The sequence below is a fragment of the Neopelma chrysocephalum genome, unplaced genomic scaffold, assembly GCF_003984885.1.
Source record: "Neopelma chrysocephalum unplaced genomic scaffold, ASM398488v2 Primary Assembly neopelma1_382, whole genome shotgun sequence".
Taxonomy (NCBI): domain Eukaryota; kingdom Metazoa; phylum Chordata; class Aves; order Passeriformes; family Pipridae; genus Neopelma; species Neopelma chrysocephalum.
This window is the reverse complement of record NW_020898046.1, coordinates 4138879-4162325: the sequence shown is the minus strand read 5'-3', so window position 1 is coordinate 4162325 and position 23447 is coordinate 4138879. Positions and strand designations below refer to the sequence as shown.

The window sequence follows — 23447 nt, the reverse complement described above, 5'->3', positions numbered from 1 at the left end:
CCAGACTGTGTGCACTATGGCATCACAAATACCTGTCTCTTGATGGTCTCTGCTACCACTGTGTTGTTGCTGGGTAGTCTGTGTGAGGAGGAGAGGGAGCTAAAATAAGTCAGAAAGAGGTTTATCTTGATTCTTCTTGGTTTGTACTAAAATATAAGAGACCATGTGTTTTTGGAAGACTTTCTCTGTCCTTGCTTTGCAAGCTGCTATAATTGATTTTATGAAACCAAATCTGCATGTTCTGAGAAAAGTGGTGAATATATCCATATGTTAAAAACCATCTGCTTTCTTCACTAGGTAAATCAGAAGGTTAAACATGTGGAATATGATAAGTTTTATATCCCTGAGATTTCCAGCTTGGTGGACATTCAGGAGGATTATCTCATGTGGTTCTTGCATCAGGCTGGAATGGTAAGAGGTTTTCTATATAGTCATGAAACAGCTGTCCATGTTTGTGCCTCTGGTTGTAGATCTGTATTTTCTATATCCTTAATGAGAGTGTAATCTATTCAGTATAGGGGCATCGGTACATTAAATCTCTCAGATTTGAGTACTCGGTGGCTTGACAAAATTGACTTAAAAATAAGGCTGTCAGAAGAGCTGGAGCTAACAATATTTAATAACGCTTGCAAAAGTCTCTGTGATTATTCATGTGAATTTCATTTATTCCTTGCACAAGGGGATTAATTCAGTCACTGGATCCTTTTAATGTTATCGAGACCTCAGGAACCAAGTCCTGTATTCTAAAATTATAATTTTTACCCTTTACTTCTGCTGTTTAGGCAGGTATTGTGAATAATGTAGCCAGTGATCTTAAAATGTTGCTCTGTAAGAGGAGGCAGTGGCGTTCTGGCTAGGGGACTGAACCAAGCCTCAAGAGATGTGGGTTCTATTCCTGGCTCTTCCAGTAACCTGCTGGGTGATCTTGGGTAAGACCCTTCACCTCTTTTATGTCTCACTTTCCCATCTGTAAGAAAGGAGATAACTAAACTGAGGGCTTGAATATGCTGTGTGGGAACCCGGTGAGATTATTTATTATAGCAAGGAAAGGAATCCCAAGTGTGAAAAAACCACCAAAAAACTGCCCAGAGATGCTGCAAGACTAAAACCTGACTGTAGCGATAATTTTTGTGTGAGCTTTTATGGACTTTCTAAATGTTGTGTGTGCTGTCGTCCCCCCCCGCCCCCGCTTTCCATCATTTAAGTAGTGCTGCTGTGTGCTTACTTTTAGTGAGCAGAACAATAAAATACTGACTAAAATTTATGTAAGTGGTAGTTAAAAAGAGTTAAAAATGTGTTGATGTGGCTAATGATGAGTAACTTGCATTGCAGGGGTGTTCTTGTATTGCCATTATGGTGTCTCCTATTGTTTCATACGGTTTCTGCCTTGGGAGTAGTTTTTTTTGGTTTTCCTCCTAAGAGTGAGTTTCACCTATGGTAGGCTAACATAGGCTTCTATGCCAGTTAGTCCTCAGTAATGTTTGATGTTCATGCTTTGTATTAGACTTGTGTGTTTTCTTGAGACGAAGTTCCCATGCTTTTCTTTAAGAGGAAAAAAATGGGTTGTTGGTGCAAGACGAGAAGAATTTACTTTGGGTCACCTTTGAATGAATCCATAAAAAAAAAATACAAGAAACAAAAATAGAAGGAGTAAAAGATTTTCATATTTCTCTTTTTCTTTCACAGAAAGTAAGGCCATCTATCATGCAGGTAAGAAAATTGTTTTTCATTACTCTTGTTTAGAGAAGTGTTGTGAAAGCTGTAGATAGGAACTAATCTGCCTGTCTTTCTTGCAGGATGCTGTGACCCTCTGCTCTTATCCTTTCATCTTTGATGCTCAGGCTAAGACCAAGATGTTACAGACAGACGCAGAACTACAGATGCAGGTAATCATTCTCTCTCCCAATTTTCCTGCCACATTTCTTTCTCTGCCTTTTGCAATGGTGCCTACCTGGAAAGGGTTGTCAGCTGGGAGTTGGTGTGTGCATCACATTATTGTTTCCATGATACAGGAGAGCATAGTAGCTGGAAAACCTCTTTGCCCTGGGTGTTGCAAAGGGAGTGCTTGGTGTCTTTTCACTTCAAAATGTTTGGCAACATCAGAACTACCAGATGTGCATGTGATGGAAATTTAAACCATAGAGGGAAGGAGTAATTTTGTATTTATGATAGTCCAAGGATAAGAAATAAGGTGAGGTTTCTATTAGAGGAGCTATTAGACTGGAGAATTAGACAAACTTTCTGGTAAGTGGACACTTCTTCAAGTTTCTGCCTAATGCAGGAGTGGTTGTTACTTCTAACAATGAAGTGAGTGTTGAAGACCAGCTGCTGATGCTGTTTGTGGTTGCAAGCAGGAGCTGTTGTCAGCAGCCCCACCTGCCTGTTTGCTGGGAGGGGCACAGACCCGAGGCCCTCCAGGAGGGCCTGTTGACAGGAGGTGTTCAGCTCCAGCACCCTTACCCTTACCCTGTAGGTGGCAGCCAAGCCAGCTCACAGCCAGGCTGTGACAAGGGCAGCTGGCCTCTGTGCCAGTGAAAATGTCCCAGCACCAGGCATTGCTCACGCAGGGGCCTCCTGAGAGAGGCAAAGCACTGGGCACTGACCCTTCCTCCAGTGCAGCTGGGTCTGGGACTAGTCCCATCCTTTGTGAAATGAGTTTGCTGAGGTCCTCGGTTGTCAGATTCCTTCAGGGTGGAAAACTCATCACAGTTACTTGTGGCCATGGTGCTGGCACCAGGTAATGCCCATCTCTTAGCTCTTCTGTGGCTGCTTGGGCACATAGCCTGCAGCAAGGTAGAAGAGGCTTGACCTATGCTTGGATGCTGCAAGCACCTTCTCCTGCTTTCATTTTGTCACCCTTCTGCATATGTTTTCAGCTGCCCAGTTTGTGAGCAGTGCACTGCTGAGAGGAGGGTATCAGCCTTGTCTTGGCAGAAGAGCAGACTGGTAAAGGTTTTGCTGCCCCCAGAGGTAGGATCTTAAGGAAGGCAACCACGTAGGGTCAGAGAAACCAGTTGTTCTGTGAGTGCTGGAATGGAGGAAGCCTAGTTTCCGGTGGATTTCTGTCTCAGGTTTAACTGACTTTGAAACTGAATTTTCAAATGTGAATTTGCCATTTACCATGGACAGTGCATGAAAAAGGTATACTGTATGTGGCCAAAGCTTTGACTGGACTTTATACCTGGCCGAACTCCGGAAAATCCACGTGGATGAGGGCTTTGAATTGGATGTGGTGGGTTCCCTGGTGCCTTGCCAGATGCAGTTGTCAACTGTCTCCTTGCTTGGTGTGTTTGTAGCACTGCTTCCCCTCGTGAGCTCTCTGACTCTTCTCAGGGTGTGTTCACACTTACTTTCTGGACTCGCTGAGAGCATGAATAAATCTTCTTCTTACCACCCACCTGCCTAGTGTTAAAAAAAAATTCAGGAATTTGATCTCTTTGTTGCTCAAACTTGGTGAATTGATCAGTGGACTCAAAACATGTTGGTATGGGAAATGGTATGGGAAATACCTGTAGTCATACAGGCACACACACTTGTGCAGAGTGAGCATGTGATTCTTGAATCCTGGGGAAACCAAAATAAAAGCATAACTCAGAAAGGAACACCAGGCATATATTTGTTAACTGTTTTCCTTTCACAGGAAGAAAGAAGTTGAGCAGTGGCTGGTTTTCACCTCTCTTTTATTTACAGGTTGCAATAAATGGTGCAAATTTGCAGAATGTCTTTATGCTTCTCACACTGGAGCCTCTGCTGGCCAGAAGCCCTTTCCTGGTACTTCATGTTCGCAGGAGTAACTTAGTTGGTGATGCTCTAAGGGAGTTGAGCATCCATTCAGACATTGATTTGAAAAAACCTCTTAAAGTAAGTTTTCCCCATATCTTTAGCACTCTCTCACCCAGCAAACATTTCTGCAGCCTTTCAGCCGTTCACATTGCCACTTCACCAGTGTACAGTAGCTTCTGCGTAGGTAGAGCACACAGGAACACTTGATCTAATCAAGGCGAAGGTTGAGTGTTTCTCTCTTCTGACTCCTGGGGTGTCTTGGCAGGGGGCAGCTTACAAAGTGGCAAGCAGAGGGTTTACTCTCTTTTCCCAGTATGTCTAGTGTACAAGGGGCAGGGGAGAAAACATTTCTGTGATATTATTCAGTGTCTGTTTTGCCCTTCTACAGGCTATTTCCAATAGGACATGTTTTGTCTCTGAGAGATTGCTACAGCGTTCAGTAGCTGCTATCACGTTGCTCCTTTGGTTATTGGTACAACAGGTGGTTATTTATGATTTGCACGAGGAGTTAAACACTTTCAAAATATCTGATTTGCCACCCGCTGTTACCTTTCTGTCCCTGCAAAGCAGAGCACTGAAATGAGCTCATAGGTTGCAGTGAGTTTGGGCACTTTGGACAAATTGCTTTGCATGGCTTCCAATTAGAAAGATGCCTGATTCACTCAGTTTCAGCTCTGCATCCCTGTTGCTGACCTGCTTTTTCTACAGGTCATCTTTGATGGTGAGGAAGCTGTTGATGCTGGGGGAGTGACAAAGGAATTTTTCCTCCTGCTTTTAAAAGAACTCCTCAACCCTATCTATGGCATGTTCACTTACTACCCAGAGTCAAACCTGTTGTGGTTCTCAGACACGGTAAGCCCTTGCCCTCTGTACATGCAGGTTGAAATAATATGCTGCATTTAAATGACAAGGAAGTTAGTGGCAAACTATGGGAAAGAAATTATCTTCCTCTTGTTTTCCACCCATGATACAATGTGAACTCTATTTTAAGTTAGTGTAGATAGGTCCATTAACTTTAGTAGAATGGCAATGGTTGTGCCTATTAAGGAGTTGGCTCTTTCTCTTTATTCTTATCCCATAATAAAACTTGTATTAAGAGTCAAATGACAGTTAATAGAACTCTTGTTATCATGAATGTGACTGTCATGTGCTGTTGTACAGAACGAGAGGTTTAGGTGGTAATGGCATTAGAATTCTGTGCCTCCCTTGCCGTTCACATAATTGCAACCAATCCACTTAGTCGTGCATCACTATCGCCTTCAGGATCTAAACTTGTTAAGGCTTTATGTGAGGAAGCTCTTAAACAGCAAAACACATGGTTTGTACTGGCAGGTGGTTGGTTTTGGGAAAGTTTGGAGTGCAAGATCTGTATGTGTCAGATAGCATTATGCTGGAGATGGTAGTTTATATCCTTTTCTTCACCTTCCTAGGTAGCAAGATGGGAAATGGCGTTGTCAATCTTCCCCTAAGTTGTAGCTGCCTTGGTGGGGTTCTTTTTAATTTATTAATTATATTTTACAAAGAAGGAAATTACATGGTACCTTTTATAACTTGTAAACAATGTTATAGAGCAACCACTCCTCATGTTAGTGCTACAAAACAAGTCTTTTGACACCAAGAATAGTGACAGTGCAAGCACTGAAAATGAGTCACATACTCAGAACATTTAACAAACACAGGCAGTGACTGACATAACAGTGTGAGAGTAAATATATGAAGAAATGAAGGTCAATATGCCAGCACTTGTGCTGGTATATTTGCCTGGGTGGCACTGTGGTTATGGAAAAGCTTTTAATTGCAAATAGAATGGGTTATAGGGAAAGAATTGTTGTTAATGTCTAAATGCAGAGGTATGTAAATAGGAAATAAAAGGCAGATAAGATGGAAAGCTGCTGTTGCTGTTTCCACAGCTAACCATGGCTTACAAAAGTATTTGAACATGGTTTCTGAATCTTTATTTCTGTGCCGCACTCCAGCAAGGAATTCACAACAACACCGGGACCTGATGGGAGCTCTCTGATTTTGTCCCAGCTGGAAAAGCAAAGGCTGTCATCTTAGTGCATGGAGGAAAGAATACTGTGCATTGCACCAGTGTGTCTCATCAGGATTTCTCTGTGTGGTTTTGCAGTGCTTTGTAGAACACAACTGGTTTCACTTGATTGGCATCATATGTGGTCTTGCAATATACAATTTCACAGTGGTAGACCTTCACTTTCCCCTGGCTCTGTACAAAAAACTCTTGAACGTGAAGCCCTGCCTAGAGGATTTGAAGGAGCTATCCCCTACGGAAGGAAGGTATGAAAAACAAAATTTGCAGCTTTTCTGGGAAGGGAGACCATCTAGCTGAGAATGAGAAATGCCAAACTAGGTAAAAGCTGGTCAATAAAACACCTCCTGATCCTTCTGAGTGACTGGTTAATTTGGGGGACTGTGATCATAGCGAAATATATGAGCTGGTGGTGAATTTCATGTAAGACTTCTCTCCCACAGGCTATTGGATCCATCTGCTTAGTTTCCCACCTTCCTGACCCCCTGAAACTGGGTATCAGCATAGCCAAAAGATACCTAGCACACCCCTTTGAGAACAGGGGTGGTTGCATGCATGATCCCAGATCACAGTCTCAGCCTTTCCCTCAAGCCAGGCTTGAGTTAGATCTGCTGTGTGTCTCCTGATGTAGCCCTGGGTGGGAACTGTATGTAATGTTGTGAATTGTCTCATCCCTGAGCCAGTGTAGCTGTGACCTGCTCCCATGCCAGGAAGAAGTTGAATACAGTGAAAGAATTACTTTTTCTAAACGGTGTATTAAATCTTTCTGCCTAATTGCATGGGGATATTGGTTCCCTCTGACACTGAGAAGTCAAGATCCCACTGTCTGACTGCTATCTTAGTTTTTTCTTCTGAGTTTCCATCTGATTTGTTTGCACCAAGGAACAGCTGTATTTACAATAATGAGATAAAATGCCAGGGAAGACAACAGCAGGATTTTGAGAGACAGGAGAGTATTTTTTACGTGATGAGGATACAGATATAATCCACCACTCTCTCTTCCTCCACTCCCTCAGACCTTTGTGTGGTGATAACAGAACTAGAAGTTAAGAACTAGAAACATAATCCAGTTAAAGGTGATCCATGTACTAAGTAGGCACGGACTGTATTGATAATTTCAATGGATTGACATTTATCCTGCTTCCTACAAAACATCTCTTTATTTGAGGCATATTTCTTTCTTACCACTTGGGGTGACTCAGATTCTCTCTTGCAATTCTGTTACCCAGATGTATGATGCTGTTTGCTTCTGCTGAATTTGTTTTCCCTGTTAGATGTATGGCTTTTTAAATATCTGATTTTTTTTCTCATTTCTTTCCCTACGTGTTATGTAGGAGTCTTCAGCAACTTTTAGATTACCCTGGGGAAGATGTGGAAGAGACATTCTGTTTGAATTTTACAGTAAGATACATTTAATATATAATTTCTGTAATTATGGTACAGTTGAAGCCTGTCTATTTGTTTGTGTACTCGCCTGTAGCACATACCCCATGTTAATGTTAAAATGTTCTTTGCTGCCAGCCTCCCTTGTTCTTTCATATGTGGTCCTGAAAACTGAGCTAGTAAGTAGATTAACCAGAGTGGTTTTCAAAATAACTGTGTTGTCACTGTGACAACTTCTGATGCTAGATCGTGAGAAGTAATTCCAAAATCCTTCTTGAAAATAGAAGTTAGGTTTTGACATCACTAGGTCAATTCTTGAAATGCTAACACAATTTAGAATTTCCCTCGCTGTCCTAATATTAATATTTTTTTTTTAAACTTGGAAGTTTGTAGTGTGTGTACTTGGCCAGACTTTCTTAGGGACAAAATGCTGGAGACTGTTGCTAGGAGACTTGCTGAGGTAGTCAGCTTTCCTGTGTACTGCAGCAGTAAAAGGACTTTTTTTTAATAGCTAATAACCTAGATGCAATAGTTTCTATTACACAGTAGAGATTCCCTGAAATTAAGAGTTCAATATTGATAAACTATATAATATCAGATACGGCTCTCAACACATGCAGACATTTAGAACATACAAAGAGAAATGACATTGTTGTTCTCCGGCTATGTTCTCTGCTGACTTGGGCAGAGTAAGGCCTTCCATGTTTCAATGTCTTTGCTTCGAAGTCCTAATGCTCTAACAGGTTTTGAGTGATGGGTTTTCAACTCTCTGTCTTGGACCTGCCCTGGGGTAAAAACAAGGTACATGAAACTGCTACTCACTGTGAAGAACCTTGCTGAGCTAGGAGAGTGGTGTCCATTTCCTTGTTTCATAAATGAGAGCACATAAACTCTCTTAGATCAGACTTATCTCCGGAGTGACTCAGACCTGCATCTGACTGTGTCTCCTGCAAAACAGAGCTGTAATTTGGGATGAGGTAATGAAGCCATAGTGATGATAATGCAAACTGTGTAAAAAGGATACCTTTGAAGTAGCACAAGAGACTTTTCTCCATTTTCTTTTTCACACAAAAGGGCATTCTTTCTTTCTTTCTTGCATTGTATATTACATAGTATATAAAGACATACAGATATATCTGCTAAAACTTTGACATGAATAAATAACTGATGTCCCAAACCTTGACATTAATAACTCATCTTGCATGTCAAAATCAGAAGCTCTTTTGTGAATGGCAACTTGAAAATTGACCCTTTTTCAATTTTTTCGGGTAACCAGCTAATGTGCAAAATATAGGTTTGTACTGGTGCCGTCTTAGGTGAGGCAAAATCAGGAAGATGTCCGTGGTCATGTCATTTTCCAGTGAGAGCAAATTAATTAAGCTACTGAGTTTCTGTTATAAAAAGGGAGTCCTTTTTATTGCCAGAGCTTGTGGGCTTAGCTAAAAATCAGGTTTTTAGTTATCAATCTCTTGTGTTTTTTTTTCACAGAAAGTATATCTAAAAGAGTAATTTTTACTTTCTTTCTGAGTCCACATTTAGACTTAATAGCAGTCCTACAGCAAATATAAGTGATGGAAGGTAGGTGTGCTACACAGAGCAGAGAAAAGAAGTTTCTGCATATACAGTTTTCTCTGGCCCACCCTTTATATGCCAGTCATCAACTATGAAAGAGAACTCTGTATCTTACTGTAGGCACGTGCCCTGGAAAGTACTTCTGGTAAAATTGATTTCCTGGTTTTGTATAGATCTGCAGGGAAAGCTATGGTGTGACAGAGCAGAAGAACCTGATTGAAGATGGAGATAAAATTATAGTGCAGAAGGACAATAGGTAAGCGGAGGGTACATTGGGATGGACTCATACTTGTGGTGAAGTCGGGTGCAATGCCGCAGAAAACTTATCTGAGGTGAAACACAGGAGAGAATTAGTAGTCACTGTAAATAAATTCTAAGACTAGTTGTTCAAAAGATACCAGGCACTAGTGGCACTTGAACAAAAAGCAACTTTTCATCATCTTTCCACCCATGTTTGGAAAATGTCCCACACACTTTTGGACAAACATCTTCCCTATAAAAGGCCTTCATGTAGACCCTTGGCGGTTTTCTCATTTTAAATAGAGAATGCAGTATGATTTTGGCCCTTGAAGGTTAATATCCCTGATGGCTCAGACAGGAACTGTACATGACCAACAAAACTGAATCTGGCAAACTTGTTTATACTCTTAATTCTGGAGCCGGAAACACTTTCCCTTGAGTACACCCTGACCACCATCCCTGATTACAGCCATTAGGACCTACTGTACTTGGATTCCTTTCCGTTTGACTGAACACCCCCGAGTTATTACTAGCACAGCTACCATTTCCCCCCCTTTTTTTTTCCAGCTGCTGAACTATTTTCTTCTCATAATCCTGTAATGGGATTTCTATAAATGCCATTATTACTTGAAGCACTGTTCAGATTCTTACTCTGCTGGCAAAACATTGTGATTCAGTGACTACTCAGCAGCATGGTTAGGGGCTTGTGCTAGGATTGCTGAAGACCTTGCTGGCAAGCCTGGAGATGAAGTAATTTCCTATTAATCTGATTATTTAAAAGGGTTCTGATTCCATCTAAACCCATTGCTGTAACAGAAGCTTTGTCTGTGTTACCTCCTTATCTACCTTACTACTGCCCAGCATGGTGCAGTGACACAACTAAATAGCTGCCTCCATGCAAAACCTACAGGGAGATGAAACAGTGTAATTCTGGCTCCCTGCAAGGAGAAGATGGACTTCAGGTAAATAGAGGAGAATTTAATTTACCCTTGCAACAGTGAAGGAAAGATGAAAATGGCAGTGATAGTACCCTTTAGGTGTTTAGGCTGGGCACATACACTCAAGAGAAAACCAGCCATTTTTCTACTGTATGCCATACAGTACAAAGGATATACCATACAGTTCAAAGATTTTAGTTGAGCAAATGTTTGGGAAGAGCACCCAGGTTAGCTTCTGCAGCTGTTTATTAAGTCAGGAAGGGAAACATGAGAAGAAAATCCTTAAGGAGAAAGGCTAGTGTGTAGCTCCACCAGCTTAACATTCCAAAATTCAATTGCTTCATCTTGACTGGAGTTTTGAACTCAAGCTAACCTCTAAATCCAAGTCTAGACATGGCTGTCAATTCACCTTACAGTGCTTAATGACTTCCTTCACTTTACATTTAGAGGCCAGGGACCAATTTGCTGTCCCTGCAGCCTGAATAGTTTGCTGTGTGCACGTCTCCAGGCACTGCCTTTCCCGCATGAGGAAAGTTCATTGGGAACTGAAGAATGCACAGGATTGCTTTCACTGAAAAATGCCAAGTAGGAAATGCCTGCATTTTCCCTCTCTACTTTGGAGTTCGTAAAATGTTCTTGAAAAAGGGTTCATGACCGTAACAGCCGGAGAGGTATTAAGCAACAGTTAAGTGCTTAATCAGCTTGGATTTCCCTAATGCTCAGGTGACTATTGGGAAAATTACAATAAAACAAATGCACTGGAAAATAACTCCTCCTTTGCTATATGATTTCTTATTCCAAGTTTTCATTTTTGTTAGTCTGCTTCCTTATATCTTTTTTTACTTTCTCACCTATCCCTTGCTGCTCTTGCATAGTGTATGTGTTGAGAATTCCTCCACCAAAAGGCCAAAATATTTCTTTCAGTTGTGACCTCCTCAGCTAGAGATTGAGGTATCGGATTCTATGCTGTTCTCTGATCTGCTTGTCCTTTGAGTGCTGGTGGGAACTGCCCTTAAACATCAGGCAAAAATGATGCCGCCACACACAGTGGTTTCATGTCCCAGTTTGTCACATTGCCTGGTGCACTATTCAGATGTTAAAAAAAATTAATATTGGGAAATATTTTAAGCCACCGCACAAATGAAATTCTTGTTTGCACTCAGATCTTGGTGCTTTGAGAATAGGAACAAGAGAGTAGAATAAAGCTGTTTAACCTCCCAACAAAGTCCAGAGACTGCCACAAGTTTCTTGCCAGTGACTACAGAACGTTGTCTTTGCTTTAATGCTGTTCTTGGGAACCCTTGAAGGAAAACAGGGTTGTCATTCTGACAGGAGTCATTCTCTTTGCCACGTACTCCAAATGCACAAGCCATATGTTTATTTAGCCAGAGTGCAAAGGCTGAAGAGGAGGTTTATATGCTTTCATAGGCTGTTTTCTTGCTCCGTAGTGAGGGGTGGTGATTTCTTTTAGTAACTTTCTTTGGGGAGGGAATTGGCAGTTTCAGATGCAGACTTCAGAGTAGGATTTCCTCAGTCTGCCCACGGACTACAGCTTTGGCTTTGAAAGTGCTGAACCACTGGTGAGACTTACTGGGGATTGAGTCAGCAGGAGCTGCCTCTGAAAATTGACTACACTAGGCTCATGGTTTTGGAAGTGGTAGTCTGCTGGGCACTGTCTGTTCCCTCTCTCCAGCAGAGCTCTTGCTCACAGCAGCCTGGCAGGCTGAGGTCACAGTGGGTGGGCACAGACCCCTGAGCTGAGTAACCCTGGACACCTGTGAACTGAGAAGATCTGTAGGTTATTTCCTGGACTTCCTAAACAGAGTGTTGCAGGAGCTGGGCCAGAGGGTGAATATGTTCATTTGGTGACTGTATCCTGCTGTTTGCTTAACACAGCCTCTGTGCAGGTCATGGGTCCCATAGGGAAGAGGCTTCTGTTCCTGACACCTCCCGAGTGCTTGCTGTCACTCACTTTGTGGGCAACTGGATACAAGGCCATTGGGTGTGTTTACTGGTAGTGCAGAATCTGGGCTGCTGGGGAATAATCTGACACATGGTGGTAATTGCTGCTGAATACTTTGTCCATGTTACAGTGACTCGGTGAGAGGATGGCAGTGGGTTGAACCTGTTGGAGACTCAGGTTTGCAAAACACATTATAGGCAGAAATAGGAAAACTTAGCAGTGCTGCTGCTTTGGCATACAATTAAAAGTGCTCTCCTTTGCCTGCTTTCTCTCAATGCAATAGGGAAGAATTTGTTGAAGCCTACGTAAATTACATCTTCAACCTCTCCATCCATGAGTGGTACACGGCCTTTTCTACTGGCTTCCTGAAAGTGTGTGGTGGGAAAGTCCTGGAACTCTTCCAGCCCACAGAGCTCAGGGCCATGATAGTTGGAAACAGTAACTACAACTGGGAGGAATTGGAGGAGGTAAAGCTTCCCTCTTGTATTTTTTTTCTTTTTCTCAAGTACCAGGATTGTGTAGTTGCATGAGGTGGGCATTAGCCTATGTCATGAGATGTAATAAGCCATAGATGTCTTGTCTTTTTTTTTTTTTTAAATGCTCCTTGTACACCTTGCTGTCATTCACATGAAAAGTTTTTTAGTGGGATGTCTTGCTACTGATAAAGCTCAGGGAGGAAATTCAGGGTGAGGAAGGATGGGGAGAAGGACTTAATCTGCTGTTTTTAGGGATGAAACCTAAGACTGAAGGGAAGACACAAAGTCAGCGTCTTCACCTACAGTGAAACTCAGTTGCACAAGGGCAAAAAGTGCACAGCCAAGGGTTCAAAGGGGAGTCTGGGCACCAAGTAAGGGTTGTATCCTCTCAAAATTCATGGATGAGCAAGTTATTCACTCTGTCTCAGCCTCAGCAGTAAAAGCGGCTGTGCAGTGCAGCACATGTGATCCTCTTCATGAGTTCAGCCTGTGAACGCACTCCACGATTTCTTGTGACACCTGTAATGAGCTGAACAGCAGAAGCCTTGTGTCTACCTTCCTCACATTGCTGGGAGAACCTTTGCTGGGTCTTTGAGCTATGCTATTGCCCAGCACCCATCCTGGGTTCTGTTTCAAAACCGTCAGGCATTGATCTGATGTCAGATTGACGTCAGATACTAGAAAAGATGAGGTGTGGGTTCTGCTTAGTCTTTGTTTTTTAGTGCCAGCTGAAATGATGCGATGTTTTGGTTTTTAATAGAGTGCTGTCTATAAGGGAGACTACACTGCCACACACCCAACTGTGAGAATGTTTTGGGAGACGTTTCATGCATTTCCCTTGGAAAAGAAGAAGAAATTTCTCTGTAAGTATCTTGCAGAGGTGCAGAGTGTCTCCTGAAGACTCAGGTGAGAGTGGCTGCAGAGTTTCATTGCATTAAGTGCTAGAGGGTGATCCAGCATGAATGGCTATCTCCTGAGTTATCTGCTAGTCAGATCTGGTTTTTCCCTTCTGTTGTGTTGGGGTTTTTTTCTTCTTTTTTTGTTCATTTTTATCTTCAGAATCACTGGGTGTGATACCTGCAGAGCAGGATTCGGTGCAGTCTCTCACTAGGTACTGGCGAGTTCTACCTAACATCAGGTGAACCTCTTCCCTGTGGGGGTGCAGAACACAGGCACAGTTACCCAGAGAGTAACAGTGACGTCTCCATCCTTGGAAATACTCAAAAACTGGGCACAGTCCTGGGCAGCTGGCTCTAGGTGGCTTGCTTGAGCAGAGGGATTGGCCCGGAGGACCTCCAGAGGTCCTTCAACCTCAGCCACTGTGATTCTGTGACTGCTGGAAAGACAAAGGCCAGTGTTTTTGTGTGAGGCTTTTTTTTTTCTCCAAAGCAACAGTCAGTCAGCTTAGTTGTTCTGCATGTTTGATTTGGAAAAGTGGCTCAGCCAAAACGTGCAGGCTGAAGTCAGCAGCTGTAGAGAGGGTCCCAGGAGTCCTGGTACACAGCAGGGGCTTTAGTAGGTATCTCCCCTGCCCCCTCCCCAGACCACCATAGCAGGGATGGTGCACAAGGGTCACACTCATGGGGCAGAGTGACTGTGTTGGGGAGCAGCAAGGAGGAGCCCCCCCAGTCCTGGCATCCAAGGTGTTGTGCTGGGAGGGATGGGAGGTGGGAGGGTGGCTGGGCCCCCTCTCCACAGAGACGTGCCCCTGCCGTGGGCATCAGGCAGCTTGGCTTTGCTCCTTTTAACCTGCCCAGGCATGAGAGGGAACTTTTAAGGGAAGGGTGTGCTGTGGGCTGCTCAATTTACACATTTGTGCACCCAGCACTGATGCTGCTCTCCTGCAGCTCTGTGAGCCAGCCGTGCCCTGCATGGAGCTTGGTCAGGGCTTCGGCCCCTCCAGGCAGGTTCTCATGGCACAGGTGGGGATGAAATTTGCCTTCAGGTGCAGCCCTCGGTGGGAGGTCACCTGCTTGAACTGTCCAACCTTCCCTCTGCTTCTCCCAGTGTTTCTGACGGGCAGCGATCGCATTCCCATCTACGGCATGTCCAGCCTGCGCATCATCATCCAGTCCACCACCAGCGGGGAGCAGTACCTGCCCGTGGCACACACCTGCTACAACCTCCTGGACCTGCCCAAGTACAGCAGCAAGGAGATCCTCAGCGCCCGGCTGGTGCAAGCCATCGATCACTATGAGGGGTTCAGCTTGGCCTGACCGGCACAGGAGAGGCACAGACACTTGGGTACAGAGGCAGAAAACGATGGGCTTGGGTTTTATTTTTGTAAGGGAATGGATCTGAACATTTTTTTTTTTGGAAAATATAAATAATAATAATAATAATAGAGATTAAGCAGTCTCACCCTGATGCTGCCAGCATTTTGTGGGGCTTCAGTAGGGCGAGGCTGTTGCTTTGAATTTCCTTATCTACTGAATGAAATCAGTTCAGTGGGCATTTCTGTTCTCCTTCCAACTTGACATCACTGCCCTCCTGGCAATTCCTTGTAGTTTGCTTTTATTGCCCCTATACACACACACATATACACACACACACTTACCTCTGCTTTTAATCCAGTTTAAATATTTTGATGTTTCCTTGCATTTAGGTTATGGTGGAAACTGAGGATCTGAGTAATCTCCTCTTTGAAAAGCTGTGATTTCCCCCCCACCCTTTTTTCCTCCCTTTTAAAATGCAAGCTGGTTCTTGCTTGCTTTGAATGGAAATATCCCCTCTGCCCTTTGGTCCTTGGTGGATGGTACTGGGCTGGGATGTCATTTGTGACCCCCAGAGCAGTGCATTAGTGATGCTCTGTCTTTTTGCACCAGGCTGTCTCATGGAAAATATGGTGGTTTAGGGGCATTGGCTTGTTTTTCCTCACTTGTCCTGTGTTTCGTTTCCAAGCAATGTCTTCTTAAAGAAGCCTCAGAGTCCTCTGGAGCGGGGTTTGTGTTCAGGCTTGTGGAAGGACAAACCCTACCTGTAATAACGGGTTTGTCAAATTGCCTTTCTTGTATTGTGTGTTTGTCTTGGCAAGTCTACAGACTACATGGGTGGGTTTTCTGAGCCCTGTTTTTCCATCCAAACAGACCTGTTATTCCAATACAAGGTGAGGTGGCTGCTTTTACCACTGCCACCTTTCTCCAGAGGAGTCACGTGTGTGTGTGAATGTGCGTGTGCTGGGGTGTGTGAATGTATGAGGTGTTACAAGCTCTTCAGTCTGGTCAGGTCAAAGAAAGGAGCACAAGATCCACTTTTGAGTGATAGCTCTCAGAGATTGGTTTTATTTTGGCAGCTAGGGTTAATTTTTTTGCTGTTTGAGAGCAGCCCCTTCACTTGACAGCTGTTTTGCTGGGGGGGACCTGAAGGACAATCTGTATGAACTAGACTGGAAATATAGAAAAATCACTACCTAAATCCATCCTGTGTGATTGGAGAGCCTTTATCTTTTCCCCCAGTCTCACCACCCCATTAAATGAAATTTGAATGATTTTTCCCTTCCCCTTCCCCTCCACCCCCCCATTTTTCAGGTCTTGATGTAAATCTCATTTTAAGCCTAGGGTGGTTTTGACATTGACTTGTTATTAGGACATAGTATTTATGCACCATGTTCAATAGACAGTATTGAACTTTGCACCTCGTAACAAAAGGTTTGAGGCTTCTGGGTTGTTTTTTTTAAGACAAGCTGTGGGCTACATGGAGAGCCCTCCAGCCTCTTTCTAATGCAGCATTTAAGATAAATATACAATTATATCAAATGTTTATTTTCGATGTGTGTGTACATAGTACAGTATTATGCAATAAATTTGATGTTTAATTCTGACTGAGTGGCTGCCTTCTCGTCTTGGGAAGTAAAGGAGAGGCTGCTCCAAGCACTGGCACTGCCTCGCCCCCTTGCCTCACTGTACCTCTGAGCACGTGGAGGGCGGGTACTGCTTTCCTGTGCCTTGGACCTGGTGCTGCTGAGCACCCAGGCCCTTCCTGTCAAATGCTGCCCTTCCCCATCCTCACCTAGATTTGGCTTGGGTGCTGGTTGGCAAGTGAGAAGCAAGGTAGGAGGCAGCCCCAGCCCCAAGGCACTTTGTTCTCTCCACAGAGAGAGCAGGAGTGGTTTTATCTGCCTGTCATGTCTCTCTCAGACAAAGTCAGGCAAGTCCTCTGTGGAAGAGCTGGGAATTGAGACTGAACCTGTGTCATTCCATCCCTCTGTTTCTCCTCCTTTCCTCCCACCTTGCACGCAGCAGGGTGTGCAGCTGTGCCTTTCTTCAAGGCAGTGAAGGCCACCAAGGCTTCTCCAGCTTGTGGCCTTCCCTGCCTGGTACCGCAGACCCCTTGGCACAACATCCCCATGTCTCCCATGACCTGAGCACCCTGAGGTGTGTGGTGGGGCCTGAGCTGGGTGCTGGAAGCAGCGAGCCTTTGGCAGCCCTGCAGTACTCTGTGCCCCTCCTCTACCTCAGACCCACCTCTTCCTTCATTCATTAACAGCAAGTAATTATTAACAACAGGCCTGTGTGTGCAGGAGCTGTGGCAGCAATACCAGAGGAGCTGCACCACCAGACACTTGTAAAGGGAGAGAGTGTGGGTGTCTGTGTGGCCAGGATGCAGTTTGGGGGCTGAGAGACTCCCTCATGCACCAGGGCCCATTGCCCTGGTTACTGAGGGAACCCCCACCACCTCACCCCAGAAAGGGCCCAGTGAGGGAGTGCTCAGCACCGTTTGTCAGCTGCTGGGAGCTGCAGCCTGAGGGTTCAGCCAGCAGTGCACATAACTCCTATATACTCTAAGCACAATGCAGTGTGTGCACATTAATCTGGGATCTGTATTATATAACTGTGTAAAGTCTAGATAGATACTGTTGTATAGTAGTGTCTATGGAGCCTAGATTTTGTATATAGTGTATTGTATGTGTTGCATTATTGAAGATAACTTGTATTACAATATAGAGGTGTATATGTTTTACATAATATATATACGCAAAATGTGTGTATATATACATATTTATACATCACACACACATTTCTTTTCCAGTAGCAGATGTCAGCCATGTTCAGCTGAGGAGGAGGTGGAGGCAGCAGGGGCCAGGGCTGTTGTGTGAGCCACTTGTGTATTGAACTGAGCCAATCCATGGCAACATTCCATATGGAACAAAAACTGTCACCAAACACCTGCAGTCAAAACAGTGATATTTTTGTGTTTTGTACAAAATACAAAACATACACATAAGGGTTTTCAATTAATTTATGTTAAAAAAGACACCAAAAATTCAATTTAAACTTACATAAATCAAGCCCAGAGTTGCTAAGGTGTCATTAGCTGTAGAATGCACTGGCTGGGTGAGAAACGCAGTCTGAAAAAAGTGATTATTCACAACTTTTTTTCAGTCAGGCACCCACAGCCCACCCTGGTACTGGCTTCTACACTCCAGCCAACCACAATATTTGCTGTACATCAAGTTATTTGCATAATTGTATCTGTTTTCATGTATGTACATATCCATATACTAGGAGATGGTTCACTGCATGCAGGTGTCTGAAGGGAGGCACGGGATCACTTCACCATACAAGGTCCAGCAAGTGTGCAACGCTGTACTGGGAGTGACTATACAGGTTGGTGAGATTTGACTGCCCTCTCCAATAGCTGGAAATGTCAATCCATGCCCATCTCCAAGGGCAAGAGCCTTTTTCAAGTTTTCCATTAATCTTGTACATGTGGAGCACCAAGACACGCAGTGGGTGGAGGTGAGCTGGACTCTCGGAGACAATTTATGTGTCTCGCACCCCAAGCAAAGGGCCTTCAACACCACACGCTGTGATGGTCAAAGGCAACAAAACCTTAATGATCCCTGGAAGGAGAAGGAAGAGCCCAGGAACTCCTACTAAGCCATCAGCATGGCTTGCTCTCATTTTGCAGCTGTGCTTGTTGTCTATCTCTGATGTATCCATCGCAGGCTACATTAGCAAAATTAATTACGCTGCACCAGACCCACTCTGCCCCACTTAGTCGCCCCTTTTAGCACCGGTGGGTTAATTTGTACTTTCCCAGGTATTGACATCAGTGCAGAATTTAATTTTGACTTGACCTGTAACACGTTCGGTCCAGTTTGGCTCTTCTTTTCCCCACAAAGTGGCAAGGAAGAGGAGGAGTTCATCTCAGCCAGCTGAGGCTGGGGTAACTTTATTACTACTTTAAAAAAAAAAAATGCTGAAGTGCATTTGAACACTATCGCAAAACCAATTGCTTTCAGCAGGGCCAGGCTTTCATCCTCTGCACCTACAAAGAATAAAGCTCCTGAGCTCTTCCAGTAATGGCACTGTCAATTTATCATTTTGTGGCTGGAAAACAATTGTTTAATGCATTGTTTAAATGTTTGCAAGAGAAATCCCCTACAGAACTAGATTACCAGAACCACTAGGCTGTATCCTGAGGGCAGATGACTGCTGTCACTTCCCCTTCCTTCCCTGTGCACAACACCAGGCACACAGTCCTGGCTCTGCTGATGCTCCTGGTGCCAACAGCACTTTTCATAACACATGCAGGGGAGATTGCTGGAATCAGCACTCTCTAAGTGCAGTCACTAGGATAAGGTTCTTTTTGCCCTTCAGGAATATGGAAGTGTCCAGAGATAGGATGGCAGTGAGCCACCCTTTCCACTAAGTTATCCCTCACTAGAGGGTCAGTGAATGCACCTCTTGCTACAGTTTTCAAATGCAAAACTGACTTCCCTACCTGCACATGAACAAAGTCCCCTCCTATGCTTGGCTTAAAGAAACCAATCTGCACCCCAATTCCTTTTCCAACAGCCAGAAGATGTTTGATCCCTCCCCCAGGAGATGGGAAATAGAAATAATGAACCCAAAGTGAGACAGAAACCAACCTGAAATACACTCTATGCCCTGTGTGTACACCTGGCACCAAGTTGGTTCACACGTGCCTAAGCCCAGGCCGGGTTCCCAGCCTCTGGCAGCCATGCTTCTGGTTGTCCCAGCCTGCAAGGGGAACAGAGCAGCCCTGGGATGGCCCTGCTGTTTGATGACCACCAGTTCAACCCCAGCGCTGGGCCAGTGGCTGGCACAGCTCTATGAACAGGGAGAGCTTCACCTCCAGGCACTGTCACAGGCTCCAGCCTGGCTCTCACCTTGGCAGCAGTCTGCCACTGATTTCCAAACATCTCCAGAGAGGAGGACTCAGGCTCGAGGATGTCTGGCAGCAGAATGTCCCTCTGAAATTTGCACCAGGAATAACAACCCATGTGTCAGAAAAATGATTAAAAGATAAGATGCTTTAATTTCACTGCCTTTAACATAAACATCCATTATTCAAACTGTTTACTCAGGAGTAAACGGAATAAAACCAAATGCAACTTGTAAGAATGACAAGTTTTTCCTCTATCTTTAACTCTTGCAATCTTATTTTGTCCACAACCCGTTCATGGCCATCATTTACATAAACCACAATGATTTATTATACCACAATGTGGTAACATACAGACACACATGTCTGAAACAGCCTCAGTGGATGGGAAGCCTAACAGACCATACTGCCATCTACAGCAGACAGTTTGTTCTAGCAACATGAAAACAGGTTGTCTTATACTAAACAGCTTATTTATATCACATAAAGTACATTTTTGTACAGTACTTCACACCTTTTAAAAAGCACAGTCTTGTATTTAATATTCTCCAGTCAATAGTGTCATTGACGTTGGCACAGACAAATTATCAAACAAAACACACAGTTGTTTCTTGGATTGACTTAGTGTGGCAGGGCAAACATAACTCCTGGCTATTTGTGGTTAGTGGGAAGTCAAATCATTTGTGGGAGATACAAAGACAATGTTTTAGTGCTCAGGAGCCCTCCTCCTGTGCAGGCCTGGGAGAGGGGAGTCACAGCATCTGCAAACCCAGGACTAAGTTCAGCATTTGTACACATCTTTAAAATTCACTTCTCTACAACAGTCTTTTCTAGCAGTTCACAACTAGGTAGATGAAGTTTTACTTTCTTTTTGCCATGGGGAAAGACCTGAACAGTTTAAAAAGAGAAACTGGCTAGGTGTGGGTTTTTCTTTTAATGTACAATCTCAGATAACAGGTTTTGTTACTTTTAGTTTTCTAAGTCCAAAAATATAAACTCTCTAAAGTGCATAACTGTACTTACATTTCATAGAAACTATCTGAAATTCTAGCAATATACCATGTAAACAGCGGTAACTAAGCATCATAAAATGCTACAATCTCATCAGTTTAAAAATAAAATGGACTGTTCCCTACATATCATTTATCAAGATTTGTCAGGGGCAAAACCCAGCAACACAGATAATTTATCAGTACACAGTGCAAACAGGCTTTTAAAAATAAGCAGAGAAAACATACTCCTGGGAAACCTTGGCCCACTGAAAAAATGCATGATTATGAAAAAGGGCAGAAATTGCTTCTCTCGTCCATTTAAAGGTGTCCAGGCCCAGATTCAGCAAAGCACTCAAGCTTTAGTCCATTGTAATTCAGCAAAATCCCAAAGCAGACCAGCTTGAGGCACATGCTCACCATCCAGGTTTTTGTTTTGTTGAACTGGCCCTGAACAATACAAAAATGAGCCAGTGCTAAGCACCTTTTGGTAACTCAACATCCTTTCCCATCCCACACTTTTACTAGCAGAGTGACGCTGCAGCCAGTTTGGCTCAGCTGCCTTACCTAAAATAAGTAGCGAGAGCTGACTGTGAGAGGAAGAGCCTGCACCAACAGGCTGAAGGACAAAGGCACAGCTCTGGTTTCCTGGGCTGCCCTCTATTAGGACAGGGGTTTACCCTGGTCAGGTTTCCCTTCCAGTCAAACACCTTCAAAAGCACTTTTTGAGCCCATCTGTCAGCCCAGTTAACACACCCAAAGGATCAGTTTTGCAGAGGCAGAGTCCCACGTCTCTCAGGGGATGACAACTCAGCACCTCTGAAAAGCCAAGCTCCAGGTCAGCGCACAAGTCCTCCAGATCACTGGGAAACACGAAATTCAGTCTTTGCTGATTTTATATAGAACAGGCAATTCTGCAGTCAGTAAAAAACCAAACCAATCCATGAGTTCCCATCCTAAGTGCTTTCACTAATGCACATCAGTGCCTTATCTATCAGGACTAGCAATGGGCATGTGCAACCCACTGGGAGATGGCTGCCTTTTGAAAAGTTCATGGGATCCTGAAGAGACCAAAACAGCAGCAGTTTTGGCAAGAATTAACACAGCACATATGGCAAGTGAAACTACCACAACCCCAATACAATTATTTGTGAGCTTACTTGCCTGTAATAAAGAGGGAAGGGGGAGGAGTTGTTCTGGGAGTCCTCTTGGCTCCTCTGGTGCCACGTACATGAGGCCTGGCTACAACTGGCACTTGATTTCATCTCAGCCATTTGGCTTCTGCACACTGGCAAGGATCCCCTGGGGAGCTAAAGCACTATGGATGTGCTCTCCCTGGGACATCAGGGTCAAGCCCTGGCTTGGGCAGATCAAGGGGTGCGCTCAAGCCTCTGGAGTGGGAGAGCGAGCCCAGGTGGCTCAGGACTGCAGAACTGTGAGCCCTCAGCAACTTGCTGCCTTTCTCCTTCAGGCAGCGTGTTTGATACAAGCACCTGAATCAGTTGTCTCAGGACACTTTTCTGAAAGTCATAAGGAAATTTGAAAACACTGAACTGTCAAAACTTGCACTCGAGACACAGGCCCTTTCCACAGGCAGAACATGGCTCTGGGCTCTCAGTTCCCTGCAGTATCCTCTGTGCTGCCATACCTCCTACACACTGGGAAGAAGAGACCATCCTCTGCTGCCACCATCACAGTGTCAACTGCTGCAGCCCACACAGTCGTGAGGTACATAAAAGAACAAAATTTAGGCTAGATATGTGTGACACCCATGTGGACTGCTCATCTTAGACTCAGATGTTTGTATCAGATGATGAAGTACTAATGGGGCGGGTCTTCCAGATACTTTACACCAGATATTTAACCAACTACCAAAATACCAAGGGATTCTGACTTAAAGCTTATAAAACCTCTTCTCTTCCCTGTTGCCCAATCATAGTCATAATGTCACAGTATCACCTTCCAAGTGGAACAAGCTGGCAAGAACCTTCCTGCATGGCTCATTTTCTTTACTATCCCAAACAGATGTAAGTACTTCCTTCTACTTCAGTTGAATTGGCCATCAAAAAAGTGGGGAGAAAACCCAACTCAAACCTGGGCAAAACTGCAACTCACACCAGCTCTGGGTGATGGTGACGAGATTCTTAGAGCATTTCTCCAGAGCAACAGAAGATGCTGGACTCCAAACAGTCAGGTCAAAAGTCTGAGCAAATCTTTACTGTAGCTACAAAAGAACAGTCTTGAACCTGACATTCACATGAGAGCAGTCAGGGCGCTTGTCTGTTAAACTAAGGTAGAAGCTATTTGATGATTTCATTACTATTCATCCTACTGTGCCTCTTGCTATAAAATCCTGGGAAAAAAGAATAGCATGGCTGGCTTTGATATTCTAAATATTACAGGATCTGTAAGCAAATCAATACAGAAGGATCCCTTCAGTGCAGTCACTGAGCACAGTGTCGTGTCTCCTACACTGGCAAACTCCATTTTGGGCATCAGGCCTGGAGAAAGAGTGGGCAACAGCGAGTGTAGAGAGTGACGAAAATCCACCTTTCCTCCCTCTCCCATCTCCGGGAATGGCCCTTAAGTTCCCAGGGAGCTCCTCAACTCTCCCCAGTCAAGCTCCCGCTGCATCCACTTCATGCATTTGTCCATTTGGTGCTCTCTCCTCTTTGTTTATTGGCAAAAACAATCTCCTCCTTTACATGATCTTGGAGCTAATATCTCTTTTACTGATCAGGACTTCCAGCAGCCTCAGCTTGGCCTTTATCTGCTTGTATTCATTGTACTCTTCAGCCATGGGAGTGCGGTCTTCTTTCTGCACATTCCTAGTGGGAGTGAAAGCAGATCATGAAGATTTCTGTAACAGGAATGCCCTCCTCTCAGCAGCCTCCCTCCGTACCCCAACAAGACCTACAAAGCAGC

General features: G+C 44.1%; 2 protein-coding genes across 13 annotated transcripts in view; one reads left to right on the top strand and one right to left on the bottom strand.

Annotated features, from left to right (window-relative positions):
• The window catches only part of HERC3 (HECT and RLD domain containing E3 ubiquitin protein ligase 3), a 48612-nt gene extending 32390 nt beyond the window's left edge, over positions 1 to 16222 (top strand). Inside the window, exons 15-25 of one of the 3 annotated variants that reach the window (XM_027706555.1) lie at positions 298 to 411; positions 1687 to 1710; positions 1797 to 1886; positions 3691 to 3861; positions 4492 to 4635; positions 5912 to 6078; positions 7165 to 7231; positions 8959 to 9041; positions 12210 to 12393; positions 13163 to 13265; positions 14410 to 16222. In XM_027706555.1, coding sequence (XP_027562356.1) covers positions 298 to 411; positions 1687 to 1710; positions 1797 to 1886; positions 3691 to 3861; positions 4492 to 4635; positions 5912 to 6078; positions 7165 to 7231; positions 8959 to 9041; positions 12210 to 12393; positions 13163 to 13265; positions 14410 to 14618 — 1356 coding nt within the window. In that variant the 3' untranslated portion in view covers positions 14619 to 16222. Of the gene's footprint in view, positions 1 to 297; positions 412 to 782; positions 930 to 1686; positions 1711 to 1796; positions 1887 to 3690; positions 3862 to 4491; positions 4636 to 5911; positions 6079 to 7164; positions 7232 to 8701; positions 8792 to 8958; positions 9042 to 12209; positions 12394 to 13162; positions 13266 to 14409 lie in introns of those variants that run through there. The other 2 variants (XR_003537710.1, XR_003537711.1) reach the window with 2 other exon arrangements.
• A 3439-nt stretch (positions 16223 to 19661) lies between these two features.
• FAM13A (family with sequence similarity 13 member A) overlaps positions 19662 to 23447 on the bottom strand; it is a 139733-nt gene continuing 135947 nt past the window's right edge. For all 10 annotated transcript variants that reach the window (XM_027706561.1, XM_027706560.1, XM_027706557.1 and 7 more), the window contains one exon: positions 19662 to 23350. In XM_027706561.1, the coding sequence (XP_027562362.1) occupies positions 23224 to 23350 (127 nt within the window). In that variant the 3' untranslated portion in view covers positions 19662 to 23223. The remainder of the gene's footprint in view (positions 23351 to 23447) is intronic.